The following is a 22,823-nucleotide window of genomic DNA, read 5'->3' on the forward strand; positions in this document are numbered from 1 at the left end:
CTGTTTTCTCCCCTGGGCTGATCCCGGGAAGGGTAGCTGTCCCTCCTCTGGTAATACCCCGGGTTGGGAAGATTTGGGTACCCCTCCACCCTTGGCCTCCCCTCTCCCGGATTAGGTTGTCTGGGCTCAGGGAATTGGGGAAAGAAGGGTGGAGGATTTTGGGGTTGGAAATTGGGTGGATACCTGGGGAAAAAGTTCTGCCCAGGATTCGGAGAATTTCTGCCCTCCGGTGGGAAGTTAGGAGGAAAGTTCCCTGGGTTAGGTTCTTGGCTGGATCTCCCCCCTTGGGCTGGAGGAGTCCACACATAACCCAGGATGGGTCTGTTTCCCTTGTAACGGGGACTTACATAATCAGGAGAGCGAGGGACCCCATTGGTGGGGCTGCCTCCTTGGCTCCCTGTCTGTGACTGGCCCGAGGACCTTCTGGGCCTAGCATTATTAGGTGCAGGTAGGTTTTTAGGCCCCCCAATCTCCAAATCTAAAACGGGGGTGACCTTTACCTCTGCCACCTTGGCAGCTGCAGGGGTGCTGTTAGTTTTGGGGTTTTTGGGCTGGTTTTTGTTTTCCACCGGTTTCTGCACCTCGTAGATGCGGGTGGCTTGTTCAATGACCCATTCTAAAGATCTTTTCTCGTGAAAATCCCTCACGAGCTGGGTCATTATGTATTTGGGCAAGGCATGGAAAAACGTATTAATAAATTCTCTGCTATCCGTGCGCACCCTTCTTGTGGTCTGTGCAAAAGCACGCTTTAACTCCTGCACAAATTCTTGTGGGGCCTGATCCTCCCCACATTGCAAATTGTAGGCTGCCTTGCGAGCCTCTTGAGGATTTCTATGAATGGAAAAATGTTTCAAGATGGCCGCCTTATAGGTGGACCATCTTAAATTATTTTGGTCCTCCAGCCCCGCAAAGAAACTGGAGTATTCCGGGGAGAAGGTCCACTTTACATATTGAATACGGCTTTGGCTGTCCTTCAAATGGAAAGTCTCCATCATTTGCTCAAACAACTCTAAGTGCTCCCAAACAGAATACTTAGCGTTCTTATGGTAAGGCGTGATGACGCTCCTGATCGCCTTAATCTGCTTTAAGGGGTCCTTAAGCAAGGCCCTTTTTGCCTTATTGTCCTTTTTGGTTCGGGTAACCCTTGTCCATTCATCCTCTGACTCAGAGGCACTGCTCCCAGAGGTTCCTGTCTGTTCTTCCAGGTTTTCCCTGATTCTGCGAGCCTGGGAATGGCTGGCAGAATGTGGGGACCTGGTCTCCTGTTTCCTGTGGTGCTCAGAGGAGTCCTCAGATCCCTCCTTGCTGCCAGGATTTGCTGGGTACCCCCCCCCACTGACCTAACTGGGCAGAGGTTTTCAGGATGCCCTTAAGGGGCCTACTGTCCTGGGGTTCCCCACTGAACTGTACTGTACTTGGGTGCCCATACCCGGTTGGCCCACCCCTCCATTCCTGAGTGGTACTGGCCTATGAGCCCCATACTTTTAGCTGGATAGTAATCTGCCATCCCTGTGGCCCTGTGCTCATGTGCGCCAGGGGACATGGGGGTGGTAGAGTCCAGGGACTGGGAGAGATGAAGGCCCCTGGTGTTAGGGCTCCTGAGGTTATGGTCAGGAGTCTCTCTTTCCCAGCGGACATCATCTCTATCCGCCCCTGCTCCCTGTTGCAATGCAAGAGCCTGCATTTGTGCTTTCAGTTCCTCAGTCAAGGCCTTACTAGACTCTATCAGTCTCTCCTGCATCGCTACCTGTTGTTGGAGCCTATCATTGTGTTGACAGAGGGCCTCATTTTCCCTCTGTGCTTCCTGGTTGGTCCTGGAGAACTGGGCCAGTCTTTGCTGCAGGAGGGTTACCTCCTGAGCTGTGTCCCTATTGGCCTGCTCCTTTCTTGCTAGAGCATCCTCCACCCTTCTGGTGTGCTCTACCAAGTTCCGGTTTTCTTTTTGGAGATCACCCAGCCCCTGGAGGGCCAGGTGATTTTCTTCAATTTCCTTTTTTAAGTGGCAGACTTCCTGGCCTAAAGCGTCTCTTTCCTGACTAAGAGCCTGCATCTGTGCCGCCAGGTCGTCCCTTTGCCTTTGGAAGGCACCGGCTTTCTGGCGCTCCTGATCAAACTCTGCCTGGGTATCCAGGTCTTTCAGGATCAGTTTATTGCTCTCCTCTTTCTCTCTGTCTAGTTGGATTTGCAGGGTGGCTACCTGCTCTGTGCATGCCCTGTTGAAATTGATCTGTTGCTCCAACTTTTTCTGGTTCTGCAGTAAGGAGTCCAAACTGTCTTGGTGCTCCTTCTGCAGGGCCAGAAATCTGGTATCCTGGTCTGTCTTTTCCTGTTGTAGGATGCCCATATCCTCTTTTATTTTAATGATATATTGCCTACTATCATTTTCTGACTCCTGGCTCCTCTGCAGCCTCTGCTCAGAAGAGGCCAGATCAGATCGAGCCTTCTCTAACGCCATCTGTCGCTTATTCGCCAGATCTTGGCTTTCAGTACATCTATCCTGCATGTCTCCCATATATAGGTACAGGTATGCCGCTATCCTAACAATCTTGTCGTGTTCATCTTTGGCCTTCGGGGCCATGTATAGTTCACTCAGGGCCACATGTAGTGGACCCTGATCTCTATATATATCTGACCCCGTTTCAGTGACCTGTTGTGTGATTGCCTGCAACCACGCATCCTGGCCCTGTTCGGTCCATTCACCTCTCACAAATAGCTTATGTAAGAGGTGCTCTCTGGCTATTTTCATGTCCACGAGTGTCGTCATTCTGGAAATTTGATTTCCTTCCTGACTTACAAGAGTCAGTATTTTATTTTTGCAAAACAGACCTTTTCCTTAGAGCGTTGCTTTGAGGAGTGCTTTACAGCGTAACACAGCGTGGTGATCCGACCGGATATGTGTATCTGGTCAGCTGGCACACTGTATTAATCTGCACAAGTGACAGATCTAACCCAAAAGTCCGGCACGAGCCCCCAATTTGTAAGAGGATTCAATTCAACACTACAGCTAAGTCAACGCCTAGTCTATAATACTGAATGAAAACCCTTATTGATATATCTTTATGTCCAGTTCATGCGTTCTGGATGACTACCCCTATATAACACCCCTCCCTTGGAATCCCCCTGACCCCACTGAGCCAAGAAGTAGTTCTGTTTTGCAAGTTTAAAGGTTTATTTGATAACTTAAACAATATATATTATATCACGCTTTATAATAAATTAATAATTGGATATCACACTTAATCTGGTATGATAAAGATTAACAACGGAGAATCTGGCACTAGCACACTTCTTGATAATCACTAAGGAGTTGACATGAAATGGATAAGATAGCAACAATACTTTTATGGTTTCAAATGGATGCAATGTGGAATGAAATGCAGTACAGAAAATACTCAATATGATTTCAACAAAACAATGTAATCACTTTCTTGGACAATTCACCCCCCCCTTTTATGCAATGCAAGGAAATGGAAGGAAGGCACACAGTTCTCAGAAATGCAATCAAATGTGATTCAGTTCACCCAGCAACTTAGACTACAGAAGTTGAAAACACAGGCCCAAATGCTTTAAATGTGCTGGAAATGAAGAAAAAAATATGCTAAAATGCTTTTAATTCCCTCTAGGAGGTTCAGGGTGAGTGAAATCAAGTCAATATTAGCTCAGGCTCACTTTAGCAAGGATCTAGGGTGTAACTAGCAGGTTAAACGAATTTTTGGCAAATGAAAGGCAAGCAGCAGCAGATTTTTACACGTGAAGAAATTTGCAAATCGCGGTAAAATGTCAAATCGCGGCTAAATTTGCGAATGCGCCGAGCGCGATTACAGAGGAAATACAAGGACTATCACTATCGTTTTGCGGTCCTAGGAAAGCCTAGGATCTCAGCTTCCAGATGAAAGTTACTGCAAGTCTCTAGCACAAACTGTCACTGAGATATGAGCGATTAAATAAAGGTCGTTTTTCAGATTTGAAATTTTAAAGTTCAAAAAGACAAGTGCAGCTTGCAAATAGAAAATGACAAGTGACAGCTTTACAAATGACAGGTGACAGTTAGGAGACAGTTCTACTTAGATTAAAATAGGATTGAATTATATTATTTTAACTAAGAGATTGGTTCTGCACAGTTTGCTAGGTACTCACAATATATTTAGAAATATGCCTTGCCACGGATCTGGTCAGGTTTTGGACTGCACTCCGGTTCAGCTCTCTCTGGTTCTGCTAACAGCGGTCTAGGTCAGCTCTGCTCTCTCTCTGGTTCTGGAAATTTGATAGATTTGAAGTCTCTATGTCTGCTCTCTGAAGGTTGAGGAGGTAAAGTATGCATTTTCCGGCAGAGCTTCCAGCTGCAAATGGATTTGAAGGTCCCTATCTGTCCTGTCTCTCTGCTTTTATGTGTTTTTAAAATGGGTGTGTGTGAGCAGCATCACTAGCCAGCCCCTCTCCACTTATCATTGGCCAAGCTTTCATTTCTCCCCTGATTGGGGGAGCTAAGTTGTGTCAGAGTGATGTCATTTTACAGCCTGCAGAAAGTACACTCCTCCTGTCAACTTACACACAAATCTAGATTTGAACCAAATACATATTTGCAGAGGTACATATTGTTTTAAAATCATCTGCACCCCTCACATATCACAGGAGGTATCTCCTGTTCAAACTCTGCTCTTCCTGGGAGCTTGCATTCAGAAATGGCAATATTTTGCACTTTTTAACTGGTTTGCAATACCGGACATTAACCCAAATTTACACACATGTGCGCAAGGAGTATGGACATTAGTTGATGAAGTGTCAGATTTTTCACATGCACACATTTTGAGTAATATCCTCTTTTCCGCTAAAACTCCCCTGAACATACCACCGGTTCTAAAAACCTCTTAAAATGTGGGCAGAAAAATCACAAGAATTATGGTATCATTTATAAAATTTTCACATGTCCGCTCTATGAGTTATTCATCTTTTTAGAGTTATGTTCTGTCCCCAAAGGGGTGTGGTTTTCCTCCAGCACAAGGTTGAATTTCTGGTTTTTCCAGTTCTGCCAAGCCAGCTGTCATGATCTCTGCTTCCAAAAGGTCAGGGTTTTCCCAACTCCCTTGGAAGCAGATTCATAACCCAGGTTCCGAGTGCCAACCAGTCCCAATTGGGACCTTTTAGACCCAGTCCTGGCGCCAGTGGCACCAGGCTCATAAATATGCTCAGTCCCAGCGCTGGAAGCGCCGGGCTCATAATGCTTGGGTGGACTTACCTGCAGCAGACCATGCTGCTTACTTGCCTGCCAGTTGAGCCTCTGATCCTCTTCTGTTTGGAACTACTTTTCCTGTTGGGTGGGGCAGGAGCCACTCCCTAGGTTCAGAACACTGGAACTCTTCTGGAAAGCAGGAACTCTTTTCTTACCTAGGCGTGGCTGTGGAAGGAGACACCTAAGCACTACAGGAGGCTATTTAAACCACACCCGATGGATGAATCTTGCTTTGCGTTATTCTGCATCCTCTGCAGCAGAACGCTCATCGTGTCTTCTGCATCTGATCCTGGGCCTAAGGAAAAAGGCTTACCATCCTGAATCCAGTCTTCAGCAACACTTATAAAGACAAGAAAGAACAGGTTAGCATTACGGTCTTCAGTGACAGCTCTTCACTTACCTGGGCCATCGGCTGTCACCAACGCCTCGCGCTGCATTCTGAAAGACAAAGGCTTACCTACTCTTCGTGCGCTCCGGAGGTCTTCACACTGCATTCCGGCATCTGAAAGACAAAAGCTTACCAACTCTTCGCACACTCCGGAGGCCTTCGGCGCTGCATCCCGCATCTGAAAGACAAAACAAGGTGCGTTTAAAGACATTGGGGAACTTTAATACTCACGTGCCATTACTCCTTTCCACATCTAACCCAGTGGGTATTCCGGCACCCTGCAGCCGCTCCGAACTTGTACCTGCAAAATAAAAAGACAGTTAGAGCGCATCGTGAAGCAGGCAACAAGCGCTTACCTACGTGCTTCCAGGCGCTTCTATTCATCACACGGGCTCCATCTTCAACTCACTTCAGCCCGTCATCCACCATCGCCGGAACCCTGCAAAACAAGAGACATCATTACTAAAGACTTTAAAGACATTAGAATTACTCGAAACTTACCGTCCGTGCAGTAAACGACGGACAGCAGTCCTCTGAAGTCAAGAGGCCTGCTCCCCTTATCCAGTGAAGAAACTGGTTACAGCACCCTGCCCCGAGGCAGATGGAGAGCACGGCGTTCACTTACCTAAGACATTTTACCCTTCGAGTCAAACATACAGTGCACAGAGGTCCAGCCCAAAGAGCCAGCCGTGTGTTACACATCACCTTTGAAGATACGGTATACGCCCAGTCAAGACCGGCGCCTCTACGGGAATCAGGTGAGCGTTACAGAACGCAAAGCCTACCACAAAACTCCCGTCCAGGCGCTATGGAAACCTCGGATACCGACCAACTAGCCCAGTTACTTGGGGAACTAAGGGCAGAAGTGCATGCAGCCCGTCAGGAAACGAACGCTCTAAGAAGGGAACTGATTATTTCCAAGGAGCGAACAGATGATCTCGCTAGACAATTGCTACAGTCACAAGCCGGACAGACCCCGTTACCCGCATCTGGGGGAAATCTTCCTTCTACATCCTCTATGAATCCAGTGCAGATCAACCTACCTGGGAATGTACCTCTGGCTCCGCCCGAACGATTTTCTGGTGACCCAAAGAGGTTTGCAGTATTTATCAATCAGTGCCGGTTGCATTTCTTATGCCGGCCAGCAGCCTTTCCAACTGATCAAGCTAAAGTAGCTTTCGTGCTTTCGTACCTTAGTGGCAATGCGGCAGACTGGTCGATCCCTCTAGTAAATCAAGATGATCCGGTCCTCCATGATTTTCAAGCTTTTCAGCTCAGTATGGAAAAACTGTTCGCAAGACATTCACAGGGGCAGGCCTTGGACAATGAGCTCCTTTCGTTGCGACAAGGTAATCAAGACCTTTTGGCTTATATTGCGTCTTTCAACAGACTGATAGTGGAAACTCAATGGCCTGAGGAAAAAAGGATTACGCTGTTTTATAGAGGTCTACGTGGAGAGCTCAAAGATGTGTTAGCCCAAGTAGTGAATCCCCCACAAGATTGTTTGGACTATATAGACTTAGTCGTTCAAATAGATCACAGACTGCAGAACAGGAAGACCGATCGTTCCAAGTTTGATGCTCGAGTATTTTCCAAACCGCCAACTCCTTCCAAAGGAGTAGACTCCGGGGAACCCATGCAAATAGGGGGTCTGAAAGGTCCTCTAACACAAAAGGAGCGGGAAAGGAGAAAACAGTTGCAATTATGCCTCTATTGCGGAAACTCAGGGCACTTTCTTCGAGACTGTCCGGTGAAACCTGCTAAGAAGGCAGTCGGAGCTGCAGTTACCAAAGTTACAAACTCTGAGCAGGGAAACAACCTCGCCCGACAAGAATAGAGGTCCTCTTGCCGAGCGTGAAAACCAGTTCCGTGACCTCGCATTTCGTGATACCTATGGTCCTCATTAGCCCTGATAATCCGGATCGATTACATGCAATTGAAGCTTACGTCGACAGCGGTGCCATCGGCAATTATGTGGATCATGAAATGGTTTTGAGGATGAATCTAACTCTTTGTCCCAAGGCTGTAAAGGACGTCATTACTACGGTGGATGGTACGGAGATAGCCTCCGGGCCAGTAACGCATACCACTCAAAAAGTGACGCTAATAAGTCAAGAAGGACACCATGAGAAGATCGTGTTCGATGTGATCAAGGCCCCTCAGTTTCAGATTATTCTAGGAATACCTTGGTTAGAGAAACACAATCCTCTGATCGATTGGCGAGCAAGAACGGTCCAGTTTCCAGAATGTGTCTCTACTTGTCACCCTCCACCTGGTGTTGCACTGGCAGCAATTTCTTCAGAGACTCCCCAGTTACCTCCCGAATACCTAGAATACCAAGATGTTTTCCGGAAGGATCAGGCTAACTCTCTACCTCCTCATAGGTCTTATGACTGCCAGATAGACCTGATACCTGGATCTACTCCTCCTTGTAGTAGAATTTATGCCCTCACCGAGCCTGAGAACCTTCACCTTCGACAATACCTGGATCAATACCTGGCAAATGGGTTTATTCGTCCTTCCAAGTCCCCTGCTTCTTCAGCTTTGTTCTTCGTTCCAAAAAAGGAAGGAGACCTTAGAACTTGTATAGATTATCGCTCCCTGAACCAGATCACCGTTAAGAATAGATATCCGTTACCTTTGATCCCTGAACTCCTGGACCAAGTCAGAAAAGCATGCATATATACAAAGCTAGATCTTAGAGGAGCTTACCACTTGGTACGAGTAAAAGAGGGCGATGAATGGAAGACGGCCTTCCGCACCAAGTATGGGCTATTTGAATATCAGGTCATGCCCTTCGGACTTTGCAATGCCCCGGCCGCCTTTCAATATTTTATGAACGATGTCCTCAGAGAGCTCATAGATGTGTGTGTTGTTGTTTACATTGACGACATCCTCGTTTATTCTTCATCGGAATCTGAACATCGGAAACACGTGAAAATGGTCCTCGAAAGATTGCGTCAACACAAACTTTTCGCTAAGTTGGAAAAATGTGTTTTCAACGTGACTGAAGTTGAATTCTTGGGATTCATATTATCACCTGGCGGAGTGCGTATGGATTCAAAGAAGGTCGATGCAGTTCTCAAATGGCCATCACCATCCTCTGTAAAAGGTGTGCAAAGCATGTTAGGCTTCGCTAACTTTTACCGCAGGTTTATCCCCGAATTCTCTCGAATAGTCCAGCCCATCACTGCCTTGTTAAAGAAAAACAAACGTTTTGAATGGTCTACCGAGGCGGAACAAGCTTTCCAGGATTTGAAGACTAAATTTATCTCTGCACCAATCTTAAAACACCCTCGCCCCGAACTCCCCTACATCGTGGAAACTGATGCTTCAAGCCTTGCCATGGGGGCAGTTCTATCACAAAAGGACCCGGTAACCAATCAGTTGCATCCCGTGGCATTTTGGTCCCGCAAATTCTCGCCTCCTGAAATCAATTACACGATTACTGACAAGGAACTTCTGGCTATCAAGTCTGCCTTTAAGGCTTGGCGGCATTATCTGCTGGGGGCCCGACACACCGTTACTGTGATTACGGATCACCGAAACCTGCAATATTTGAAAACCGCAAAAGCCCAATCCTCTAGACAACTCCGTTGGGCATTATTCTTTGCCGAGTTTGACTTCATAATTACCTATCGACCTGGTACAAAAAACGGTAAAGCTGATGCCCTTTCTCGGATGGGAGTGGAAGAACACTTGATCAACCCTAAACCTGTACCAATCATTCCCGAACAAAGAATTCTGGGTGTAATCGCCACACAATCCATAGAGGAAGTTAAGGATAAAGCCAGGCAACTTGTAACTCCAGCAGACATACAGAATTGGCATCTGCAAGGAAAGGACTTTGCAGTAAAGGACAACTTATTGTATTTCCAAGAACGATTATACCTACCCAGCACAGATTTACAGAAAGAAGTAATCTCTTGTTATCACGATTCTTTAATGGAAGGACATCCCGGTATAGCCAAGACCTCAGAAAAGATCAAGCGCTACTTCTGGTGGCCGTCTTGGAAAAAAGATATCAGAGACTTTATAATGTCCTGTGGAGTATGCGCCCAAAACAAGAGTCAAAAGGAAAGACCAGCAGGCCTCTTACGCCCTATTGACATCCCACCTCGCCCTTGGCATACGCTTTCTATGGACTTCATCACCGATCTACCTCCATGCTCCGGATACAATACGATTCTAGTAATCGTGGACTTATTCTCCAAGATGGCGCATTTCATTCTGCTCAAAGGCTTGCCAACAGCAGCAACTCTGGCCCGAGAATTTCTCGAAAATATCGTCCGACTGCACGGTTTTCCTTCGGTTCTAATTTCGGATCGAGGTAGTCAATTTATTTCTCATTTTTGGCGAAGTTGCTGTCGGTCGGCTCAAATTGATGTGAGACTATCGACCAGTCACCACCCTCAGACTGACGGACAAACCGAGAGGACCAATCAAACTCTGGAACAGTATTTACGCTGCATGCTGCAACAAACTGAAAAAACTTGGAAAGACATCCTTTGGATAGCCGAATATGCCTACAATAACTCTGTCCATTCGGGAACTGGGAAAACCCCGTTTTTTCTTTTGCACGGCAGTCACCCTCGAACCTCGGAGTTGGATCCCCTCCAAGATCTTGAAACACCAGCAGTAGACTACCTGCATTCTACAATCACCCAAGCCTTTAAGGAAGCTGTTTCTCACCTTCAAAGGGCTAAAGAACAATACAAGAAAGGAGCAGATCAACATCGGAAGGAAGCCCCTCAATATCGAGTAGGGGATCAAGTCTGGTTATCCACCAAATATCTACCTCTAAAAGGGCCACGCACATTCAACCCTAGATACCTTGGTCCCTATTCCATCACTACCATAGTAAACCCAGTAGCGGTCAAGTTGGACTTGCCCCCGCACATGAAGATACATCCGGTCTTCCACGTCTCTCTATTAAAACCCGTGCAACCTCAAACCCGACTAACTAAATCTCCAAAACCTATCCTAGTTGATGGGGAACTCGAGTTTGAAGTCAAAAGCATTCTGGACTCCAAGATCTCCAAATCTAAACTATTTTACCTAATTGACTGGAAAGGCTACGGCCCCCAAGAGAGATCCTGGGAACCTGCTGAATATGTCCACGCTCCTCGCCTAATCAAAAGATTTCACCGAACATTCCCTGACAAGCCAAAACCCCCGGAGAAGCCCGGTTTGGGAGGGGCCTTGAGGGGGGGTACTGTCATGATCTCTGCTTCCAAAAGGTCAGGGTTTTCCCAACTCCCTTGGAAGCAGATTCATAACCCAGGTTCCGAGTGCCAACCAGTCCCAATTGGGACCTTTTGGACCCAGTCCTGGCGCCAGTGGCACCAGGCTCATAAATATGCTCAGTCCCAGCGCTGGAAGCGCCGGGCTCATAATGCTTGGGTGGACTTACCTACAGCAGACCATGCTGCTTACTTGCCTGCCAGTTGAGCCTCTGATCCTCTTCTGTTTGGAACTACTTTTCCTGTTGGGTGGGGCAGGAGCCACTCCCTAGGTTCAGAACACTGGAACTCTTCTGGAAAGCAGGAACTCTTTTCTTACCTAGGCGTGGCTGTGGAAGGAGACACCTAAGCACTACAGGAGGCTATTTAAACCACACCCGATGGATGAATCTTTCTTTGCGTTATTCTGCATCCTCTGCAGCAGAACGCTCATCGTGTCTTCTGCATCTGATCCTGGGCCTAAGGAAAAAGGCTTACCATCCTGAATCCAGTCTTCAGCAACACTTATAAAGACAAGAAAGAACAGGTTAGCATTACGGTCTTCAGTGACAGCTCTTCACTTACCTGGGCCATCGGCTGTCACCAACGCCTCGCGCTGCATTCTGAAAGACAAAGGCTTACCTACTCTTCGTGCGCTCCGGAGGTCTTCACACTGCATTCCGGCATCTGAAAGACAAAAGCTTACCAACTCTTTGCACGCTCCGGAGGCCTTCGGCGCTGCATCCCGCATCTGAAAGACAAAACAAGGTGCGTTTAAAGACATTGGGGAACTTTAATACTCACGTGCCATTACTCCTTTCCACATCTAACCCGGTGGGTATTCCGGCACCCTGCAGCCGCTCCGAACTTGTACCTGCAAAATAAAAAGACAGTTAGAGCGCATCGTGAAGCAGGCAACAAGCGCTTACCTACGTGCTTCCAGGCGCTTCTATTCATCACACGGGCTCCATCTTCAACTCACTTCAGCCCGTCATCCACCATCGCCGGAACTCTGCAAAACAAGAGACATCATTACTAAAGACTTTAAAGACATTAGAATTACTCGAAACTTACCGTCCGTGCAGTAAACGACGGACAGCAGTCCTCTGAAGTCAAGAGGCCTGCTCCCCTTATCCAGTGAAGAAACTGGTTACAGCACCCTGCCCCGAGGCAGATGGAGAGCACGGCGTTCACTTACCTAAGACATCTTACCCTTCGAGTCAAACATACAGTGCACAGAGGTCCAGCCCAAAGAGCCAGCCGTGTGTTACACATCACCTTTGAAGATACGGTATACGCCCAGTCAAGACCGGCGCCTCTACGGGAATCAGGTGAGCGTTACACCAGCTTGCTCTCACAGGCAGTGCCCCTCCCCTTTGCTTCAGGAGGAAGCTACTTTTACGACATCTGCAATAAACCATCTGCCTGGGTCAGGACAGGGCTTTGTTCAGAGCTCCTGTATTCTGTGGGGGCTCCCCTTAATTCAATTATCAGAGAGATGGCATATCCTTAGTATGGCCAGCAAAAGGCAGATAGGCCTGGGAACACAGCTGTGACTCAAGTTTCACTCCTGATGGGGGTAGTTGCCAGGCAGAATTCAGTTTCTCAAGCCAGGTTTCAGATAAAATGTCACTTTTTGTTCCCCAGTTTAAGTCAAGACAATTTTTTTACATATGCAGCTAGAATGCTGATTCTAAGTTCAAAACTATGACATTTAAACAATTGCAACCTATGTGACACTCAAAAGTAGGTCACTCATTTCTTTTAAACATTTAGATTTGTAGTGTCTTTCAGTCCAAATTTACTTAAACTGCTGAAATCCACAGCTCAGCCAGTCTTGTTATAAACCTTCAAGTCACTTCAGAATATAACTTTACATTGGATCCACCTCTTAAAATGTCTTTCTTTGGCATGTTTTGGGTTCATTTATTCAGTTTTCTACAAAATCTGGTGGTTTTAAAACGCCGGCTTTTGGATAGTGGTGAGTACTGGTACTGCACCCCTTTTTGGGATTTAAGAAAATGAATTCCCAACAATCCTAGGTTCCTTTTGGCAATCAGTATTGCCATTCCCAATGGTTTCAGACTACTGTGTGGGTAGTCCAATGGTGGTTTTAGGCAGTGTCCTTCTGTGCCCATAACATCGGCAAAAATGAGTGGCAGCCTATTCTTCATGCATTTCCCTGTGCATTTTCTGGGAAGCTCTGGCCATCATGATGTTTTCATGTCAGTACTGCACAGTTTTGAGGTAGGGCTCGGATGCATGGGTAAATACATCCCACAAATATACATATCATAAGCGGGGGAACCATCAGGTGGAGCAGCCTGACCATATTTTAACCCAGTGGGTCATTTTCTACAGCAACAAAGAACCGCCCAACAAGTGCACATTTTACCAAAACCAGGCATTAAAACTCAAAATGTTATCTCACCAGGCAAAACATTTTGCAAAATATTTCTGTACAACCAGCTTGAAACATGCTCGCCCGATTCCAATCAAATATCACCCATCAAACAAAATCTGTGACTGGTGGTCTTCAAAAGAGCAAAACACAGTTGCAGCTATGGCTCAGGACCCTCATCGGGATGATCACTGGGTGAAGAGGCTGACGCGAATCACAAGTAGCAGCTCCAAGAAACTTAATCTCAAATTTGCATACCTCCCCAGTACTCAGTGGTCCCAACGCTCGGTCACTCCATCCTCGAAATGCGATGGTTCATCCTAGAAAGGGCCCCACGTTGGGCGTGAATTGTAAGACCAAAAACTGGTAACTGCAAATAAAATAAAGACCAGCAGGCACAAAGGTACAGTACAAACAATATGTTTTATTCAATTAAGTGGACCCGGGTTCAACCACAACCATAGTCGTAGTGAAGTGAGCAATTTATAGAAAGGAAACCTTTTATACATATTAGCTTGCTGAGGTTTTCTAAGAAAGCATACATTTGTCAGTGGTTCCGTGCTTACACACCGTAATCTTACCTTATAGCCCTTTCCTGGAATGTACAGAACATTTCCTGTGTCATCAATCATTAGCACATACATTGTGAGACCCACGCAATTAGCATCTAAAGACAGGAAGGCATCCTTCACATCTTATCTTATTTGGTCCCGGTTGTTCAAGGCCCAAAGCTGAACAAACGCTGAGCTAACGATTCTTCGCTTCAACAGGCATTTCTGTAACCCTCAGCAGTTTTATGCCACAAACATATTTCTTTGAGCTCTAAATAAGGGATCACAAAATGGAGTCTGTTTCTAGACAAAATGGAGGAGCTTAAGGCTAACTTGAATAGATGAAATTTCACATCATTTAAAGTACTTAGCTTCCTGGATCTGTCTCATTTTCCTTTTCCATGTCTGTGATCCTTCATGACAACACTTATTCATAGTCTCCACATTGCTTCACCTTCATACTTGCACAAACCTTCTCTATTTCTTCCTCTCTCCAGTCCTGGGCTCCCTTTCATTTCTCCATCCATCTCCTGCCTTGAGTGTCACCTTTGGTTTCTCCCAATTTCTGTGCTTTTTCCCTATATTTCTGTCCTTTTATCAAGAATCCCCTCGCTCAGGGAACCACACTGGTTGCCAATATCAGGCCAGATCATCTTCATTGCAGGGTTCAACAAAGACCTATCGCGCCCAGCTCGATAGCTAGCCATTTCTTTTGGTCAGCGCAATTCCACAACCTGCACTCGAGAGTGGAAAATAAAAAATGGCTCAAACAAAGACCAGGGGATAGGCACTTTTATTTTATAGGCTTGCGCTCTGAAACAGCGTCCCACCAGCCATTTGCAAGTCGCCAACAAGAAATTAAGTCTCTAATGATCAAGCAGTTCGTGCGCTGGTGCCTCTAACCATGAAAGCACCAATTAGCAGCAAACCACAGAGCATCACCCACATAGTCCAACCTGCTAACCCTCTACTATGTGTAATCACTCCTACCTGAACAGCACTCTGTTTCTTCCCAGCTAGGTTTGCGTTTATAAACCCATACACGAATGCCTCCATTCCACAGCTCCCTTCCTTCCTTCTCTTTTTCCTCCGTCTATACAATACTCTTCCATCCATTTCATGTATGCGAGTGTGGCATGGATTTTTGCAGAGGGCGGACCTAATGTCACCTAACGTGTGCGACTAACGGATACATGCCAAGTCATATGTATGTTACAGTTGCACTAGAATTGCTAAATGAAAAGTGGGCCACACCACGATTATTTCGGATTGGAAATGTATGTGTGTAGGTATATATCTATGGGATTATAACGCACAAACCTAGCTCTGGCGCTGTGCAAACGTCAAGCCCTAGAAGTCAATTTTATGCATCAACCTTTGGCCTGGGAAAACCGGGCACTCTCCACTGAACGAAGAGGGAACATTATGCTTGGTGCACTGCTTAGCGCTCTCACTTTCACAATGGCGATCATATGGCACTCTGACACCAAGGACTTCGCTCTAAGAGTATTTAATATGTATGTAAACAATATGCCTTGTAAAATGCAAATGTTTCCCCCATTTTGTTCAAACACTTCTGTGGGAGGAGAAACCTGCCCTCACGGACCCTTAAGGTGGTTGGACCTGTTTCTGTGACATGGGACTGGTTTCAGCGTATACTACTAGGCCTAGGGCAGACAACCCTGTGTGCTGTTTCTTGGCCTGCCAGGATGTCACTTTGGGCCCTGGGGAAAAGAAGGTGAGCCTTTCGCCTCATGCCACACTGTGTCTTTATAGCCCTGGGGATAAGAGTGTTGAACCTGCCTTGCCCTTCATGTCACAGTCTCTCTACATTACTGCCTGATATTAAACCTCTGTCTCTCATTCGTGGGGAGGTTTACCCTGGGTTCATCTAGGAAAGCACATCCCCTTGAAACCAATGTCTTTAGTGCGCAAAGAGAACTAGTCACTGAGCGGCTCCGCCCTCGCTCTCTCAGGTCTGAAGATGTGTGGGTTACCGGCCTAGGAGACCCCTCTTCCCAATCAAAGCTTACTATTATTGGCACCATCTCAAAAGAGGTTTCTTCCAGGTGAGGCTCACACACCATAATCTCAGGTCACTGTTTCCTCCAAGCAAGTGGTGTGGGAAGTACATTTTCAACGCAGCTCTCTACTTGGACATGGAATTAAAACAAAGCATAAAATATGAAGCAGTTTACGAATCATTCTTAGAATCAGATCCTGCCACGTCATCGAGATAATGGTAATATATCAGACACGTGAGACCCTTACAATTAAACATAATATCATCATCTTGAGAACAGGGTACGGTCTAGGGAATATGCAAAAGCTTCCCATTATTAAGACACCCCAAATTTACTTGACTATATTCACAAGCAGAGAGCAGCACTATGTATTATGAAATGTAGGGCAAAATGTCCAGAAATTTTAGAAGTTCTAGGACATTGAATACATCATGAGAAAGAAAAACAAAATTGTAGACTATGCACTAAACCAGAGACTGTTGAAACCTTACATCACTTGTTAATTCATTGTCCACTTTCTTTCTCCACACAGGGCACATGGAATCCAACCTGACGCTGGCACCAATCAAAAACAATATCATAATGGCAAAAGAGCAATACCTAACAAAGGTGGAAAATGCCATGGACTCCCTCCAAGTCTTCTTCTACAGCGTGATCTTCGTGCTTGGCATACTGGGCAATGGCCTTGTCATCTGGATCACTGGCTTCAAGATGGCAAAAACCGTCAACTCCATCTGGTTCCTCAACCTTGCTGTGGCAGACTTCCTCTTTTCTGCTACTCGCTGCGTTCCACTGGTGAAGAATGCCTTCTTTGTCTATTGGCCCTTTGGTGAGTTCTTGTGCCGGGCCAACAGTTTCTTGAAGTACCTTAACATGTTCAGCAGTATTTTCCTCCTGGCCGCCATCAGTCTAGACCGGTGCATGTTTGTGATCTTGCCTGTATGGTCCAAGAACAACCGCCAGCCGCGGCTGGCATGGGTGGTGAGCGCGATCTCCTGGGGCTGCGCAGTGGTGGCCAGCATTCCTTTCTACATCTTCCGAGGCTTAGCCTTGGATTCGGAAAACCGAACAAAGTGCTCAGTCACGCTCTCCATAGAGCTGTCTAAAGACAAGGAATACAACAAACAAGCAATCTACTTTCACCGCTTCATCACCGGCTTCCTGATCCCTTTCCTGGTTATTCTCACCTGCTACCTCATCATAGCACTTAAGCTGAAGCAAAGAAGCCTTGGAAAGTCCAGAAAACCATTCCACGTCATTTTGGCCATCGTCATTACTTTCTTCATTTGCTGGACACCCTACCATGTGTTCCTCCTTCTCAAACTCTGGGGCATCAAAGGGTTGGCAATGAGCATTGGGAGCCCACTCTCCTCCTCCTTGGCCTATTTGAACAGCTGCATCAACCCCGTCCTCTATTTCTTCATGGGCCTAAACTTCAAAATGAAGCTCAACCAGTCCCTCTTATCAGTGTTCAAGCGTTCCTTGCTCGATGACCTAGCAATGTCGGGCTATAGCACCCGGCGGAGAGGTGAAACCTCCACCAACAATCACCTAGATGAATGGACGGTGACTGGAAGCTGAAGTTCAAGAGGATGAAGCCGAGGAGGAGGAGGAGGATGGAGAAGTATGTTTTGGCATGGTCAACCTTCCGGTCATGCGTCCACATTCCTTAAACCGGAAGATCTCAGTCTGCCTCCATGCTGGTGGTTGGTAAACAGTACAGAGAGATTCTATTAAAGTTACAACAAATGAAGATGTGTTTGAAGATGAAAGAACATTTTTGACACTTTCATTTCTTAGCTTTAATCTGGTCCCCAAAGTTGCACTGGGTTCACTTGTCAGTCCCCAGGGATAGCGTTCCTGCAGACCTTGGCAGACCCGTTTACCAGAATCCCATTCTCAGGTATTGCACCTGCTACCAAAGACCTTATGCTTCTCCTGGGGGGTCATTGTGTCTGAAGCCATAGCACGATTCCCAGGGCCCGCACTTTAGAACCAGGCCAATGAATGTAGCAGAAAGTCAGCCAGGGCCCCGGGAAGGTAGGTGAGGGAGGCTGGTGACAGAGACTCATTATCGGGCAATGTAGCAGGAGGGAGGTCAGGGGCCTACACGCCACAGTGAAAGCTGCCAGATTAAGCCAGCACGTAAAATTTCAAAGCACCCTACATTTGAGGTGAAGAATTTAGGTCATGAGCCGTAACTGACTGTACCTGTCAACGTACTCCTTTACGTAGGGCATTTGTAGGAAGAAAATGGATTGCAAATGGGCCCCGGCTGTTCTCACTGACACCTTCTCGTCCTCTCTCTATGACACCATTAACTTACCCAGCCCCTGTTCTATTCAGAGGCTAGAGTTTTTTGTTTCTCCTTTTTTCTGAATCTTCCCGAACAAAAGGCGATTCTACACATGCGCGGCGGGAGTCATGCTTGTGCACACACAGACTAGCAGGCAAGGCACATTAAGCTAACGCTGGCAGAGCATCTGACTGAGCAGAGACAGAATGACTGCTCAGGGACAGCGAATGGAAAAAGAAACATTACGGCACGAGAAAGGGGCCTTTCTGGTCTTGAAAGCTAGCAGCCAAACATAAGTCTTAGCCCAATAAACGTATAATTTCTGCTAAAACTTGTGTTATTATGGTTGTATTTGCTTCGTTTCATTTCACAGGTGGATGCAGACAGGACACGTGCTGGAGTCTGTGGTGTATGGGGAAAGAGGCACTCATAGTAGGTGATATGATAATGATATGATAGGTTATTTATAACGCGCTTAATACCCAGAGGTTTCTAAGCGCAGACCCGGGATCGAACCTGTGGTGCTCTGTGTCGTCTTGCTTCCGAGGCAAGCACGTTGCCCCTGATAGGTGGGAATGGTTCCCAAGCAGTCTTCTTAAGAGATCACTGCACATTCAGTGGTTAAGTAGCCCAGAGACAGGGTGGTTATAATCCATAGTGTAAGAAGAGAGAACTCCACATTAAGGCCCAGCCTCCTCCCTGGGCTTATTTTCCCCTGAGCTCTGAAGCCTAACCCCACCCACCGTGTCCCAGAGCGCTAATTCTCTCCCCCCCCCTCTTCCATGTTGTCATACTGTCGCGTTGCCCTGCCAGGGGTTTGGTGAGCTTCAAGACCCCTGAAATGAAAGTCAGATCCTCTGAAGCGTGAGCCTGGCAGTTATGGTACTCAAACAAGGTCAGGTGTGTACCACCTTTATTCAAATAAAGGAGGAAAGCCATCACCCAGGTGTCACGCATGCTCATTTTACTAGTGTTACTGTGTCAAGCAATCCACGTCTTCAAACACGATATTGGCAAGAAAGGTAATAGACCCCAGCAAATTCGGAACGCACTCCTCTATACTGAAAATGAAACTGCACTGGTTTCCTGGCCACCCACTGATCTGGGGCCCAGGTCCCCTCCCCCGCCAGTCGCACACCTGCACTGCCTTCCTGGCAACCCCTGCACTTGGGGACTGTTTTCTGTATCCCTTCAGTCCCACTACCAGCACTTGACACCTGTTGTCTGCACTTACCCCTTGCACTGGACACCAGCTGGCCGTACTTTTACTTATTGTTATTTATTCTATTATCCCATGTTCTGCACTGTCCCCTCCCCTTTGCCCCCTGCACTTTCCCCCTCCCCCTTCCCATGCACTTGCGTGATCTGAATGACACCTGGCCTAGTAGGATCGCTGTCTTTGTCTTCCCTCTGTTCCCCCCTCCCTTGCCTCGTCATGCCTTGAAACTTGTGTATAGGTGCGTTATAAATGCCATATCATATCATATATCATACTAATGGCGCCATGATTTGCTGCCAACGCCACTGTGCCCCTGCAAAGCCCGGCCATCTCGCTTCAGGACACCGTGTGCCTGGAAAAACAATTGGTTCACTGTCACCTTCGGTGGACTGCAGCACGCACGTGCCTGCTAGCCTGCACCACAGATCTCCCACAGCACGTGGCCTGTTGGGGAGTGTGTGCAGCCTTTGGTTCACCAAAGAAATCACAGAACAAGGCTGAACCACACATACCAGTGCTCACTCAATTCTGCTGAGAAGGCGGAGGGTGCAATAGGCAGAATCAAAGTGTGGCCCCTACTTAGAAGTAGCGGTACGCTACCCCTACAACTAAATCGGGTATCACTGAGCTGTCAAATAGACCAGAAATACTTATTTTTGCACACCATGTTCCTGGCGCCCCGAGACTACCTGAGCTACCCCAGTGAGAAGTTGACCATGTGGTAAGTTATTGAGAAGCTTCTCCACATCCCCTCCTAGGGGCCCCCACATCTATGGGTCCCCACCTCGTAAACTAGTGTGCACCTTTTAGATGCATCCTACTGTACACGTGAAGCTCCCCTGCCTTTATGTCAACTTAGAACAATGGCTACTGAAGGTGTTAACCCCATCCCCACTTCTCGGGTTACTGAGTAGGTCTGGTGGCTTCTAGTTGACACCTGAAAGACAGGCCAGACTTGTTGTTGTTCCAGGCAGACAGGGATTTCTCAAGGCTGAAGCACAGTGGATTTTGCTGCACTGGTGTTTCCTTCGGCTGCTTGACTGAAGAGATGCAGCTGTCCCAAAATGGAGGTAAGGAACAAACTGCAACACCTCAGACCATGGTCCACTCCTTTGAGGGGTGCTCAGGAGTCCCCTTCTCTTCCAGTACAGGGAGGGTGTCCCCTCTATACAACATCAGACACTGCCAAGGGGGCAATGTGGAAACCTGCCTGAGATAAACTGGGAGTATGCTAGTGACCCCAAGCTTCTGGATGGGATGAGCCCCCCCCAAACCACTTAGAGAACAAGGACTGACAGAGGTAGGTCTAATGTTTGCCTAGCAGTCAAGGCCAAAAAGCCCTTTAAATTCCTCTCTGCATCCCTTGCCTGAAAGCTGCTCTACACAATGGAAACAGGCTACTCTGAAAGTAGGGGCAGCAGCCACTCTTAATGAGAACCAAACTCAGTACTGCTTCGAATACCAGGATTTCACATAGGCGGTCCAATTACCCACTCAGGCTCTTCCTAAAGAGGTGCACAAGATCTATCCCCTAAGCCAGATGCTAAAACCACCTGTTCCCCCACAAGAAATCCAAATTGACCAAGCAGCGCAGGTCATGTCCTGCAGAGATTGGGCGATGTCTGTATGGCACCTGTGCATGCCGCCAACCCTCTTGCTTTGTAAGGATGAAATGGAAATGTGGAGGGAAGAAAGTGTACACATGAATGCATGGGTCCTGCTTCAGAGGGCAGCTTTGGTTGGGAACGAATGGAAACTATTGCAAGTATAGCAGGACTCTCCAAGCAACCCTGTGAAACCTTGTCGTGAATGAGAGAAAGATAACTTTGTAAATTACAGGCACCAACACTCACACCCTGAGTGACTGTCTTCAAGTTGCTCATCACTTCACCGCAAGTGGGAAACATGGAGTGGCTCAGTGTCTGTGGAATGACCTGTTGATGACTTACCTGTCCTAAGGGACAAGCGGGGTCACTGACCACTATAAAGGCCTGCCACACTCTACGGTGGTAGTATGTAGGATAGTGGGAGAACAAAAAGAGCCTCGGGTGTCCACTGCCATACCCTATTGCTTGCTCCCCTACAGGTAGCTCCAAAGTGACAGTAAAGGGCTACACATGTACAGGCTCTGTCCACTCACGCTGCAGGCTCCCCAAAGGAGAGGAAGAAAGTAACACATCTAAGATATTAATGGGGATGCTCCGAAGTCACGTGGGTGCGCTAACCTTCCCGAAACACCTTGCAAGAAGCCCCCACACTCTCAGACCCTAGTGGTGCCCTTCTCCGAGGGTCAGTGTTAAGATTAGGTTCAAGAGGTCAAAGGTGCCATGCCACCAGACGAGAAAGAAATCTGGACATCCCACACCTGGTCACAATGTTGCACATTGGATCCGCTGGTCAGCCTGGCGTCACACGGGGCTCCTCTGTCCGCACCATTCCATTCAAACGAAAAACGGACATATTACTGTCCCCAGAAGAGCCACAGCAGAGTCAATCCTCTATATGGCCTGCCCTACCACCTGGGAACCATGTCGGTCAAAGCACTTGCACCCAAGAACTATGCCCAAGGCCCTTATGTACCAAAAACTCTACATGTCCAAGCCAGATGTGCACTAAACACTCCACCCAAGGCACCTGAAAACCTGAGCACTCTTCCCAAGATGCCCGTGTGCACCCGAGAAACCTCCCTGTTAAGCCCTGTGACCCTCCCAAAACACGTGCTTACTAGACACACATCATTATGCACCTAAGAATCTTGCCTGCCTAAGACTCATTTGTTCCTGATAATTCTGACTCAACAAGACCATCTATCAGCAGAGGAGAAAACGACCTCCTGCAGTGCCTTTTGAAACGCCCTCTGCTGAGACCCCTGTATCAAGGAGGTAAACCTGCTCCTTCCCAGGGACGTCATTTGGGGGTCGCCAGGGGTCGCAACTGCGACCTCTGTGGTGTCCCTTGCGACCTCTGTGGTGTCCCTTGCGACCTCTACTAAAAAAAAAAAAAATACATTTTTTTTTTTTTCTTTTCTTTTTTTTTTTATTAAGTTATGCAAGTTCCTGGGCTGTGGCTCTTTACTTCTGGGGTGGCTGGCTTTCTTGTTCAGGCCCCTTAAAAAAAAAGACTTGAGGCACTTGTTCTTATTTTTCTTCTAACACTTTCAGCACTGACCCTAAATAAGAAAGAATAGGAATACCAAATAATGTGTCTTTCTGGAATTCTATACAGTAATTGCTGGCCTCATTAAATGTTTATTTCAGACACACTTCAGGGGGTGAGTCACTGATTTAGTCTGTTCTTAAACGCCTCACTAAGCCTAAGCCGTTCATCCTTCTGAGGTCGATAAATGAGTACCAACACAGGTTGGGTGATATTGGGTGTATATTTTTTCTATATAAAGCGCTTAATGATGTGTTATTATATAGCACTTACGCTTATCATTTGGTCATGGACGTCTGCTTGCATACACAGCCATTTGGTAATACGGGCCAATAA

The 22,823-nt window shown here is 47.1% G+C and overlaps 1 protein-coding gene across 2 annotated transcripts in view; it reads left to right on the forward strand.

Moving 5' to 3' along the window:
- LOC138529609 (chemerin-like receptor 1) overlaps positions 1-18,443 on the forward strand; it is an 87,495-nt gene extending 69,052 nt beyond the window's left edge. For both annotated transcript variants that reach the window (XM_069640845.1, XM_069640846.1), the window contains one exon: positions 16,349-18,443. In XM_069640845.1, coding sequence (XP_069496946.1) covers positions 16,354-17,397 — 1,044 coding nt within the window. In that variant the 5' untranslated portion in view covers positions 16,349-16,353 and the 3' untranslated portion in view covers positions 17,398-18,443. The remainder of the gene's footprint in view (positions 1-16,348) is intronic.
- The last annotated feature ends 4,380 nt before the right edge of the window (positions 18,444-22,823 follow it).

Source organism: Ambystoma mexicanum, chromosome 1q, assembly GCF_040938575.1.
Source record: "Ambystoma mexicanum isolate Mex_15411 chromosome 1q, UKY_AmexF1_1, whole genome shotgun sequence".
Lineage (NCBI taxonomy): Eukaryota > Metazoa > Chordata > Amphibia > Caudata > Ambystomatidae > Ambystoma > Ambystoma mexicanum.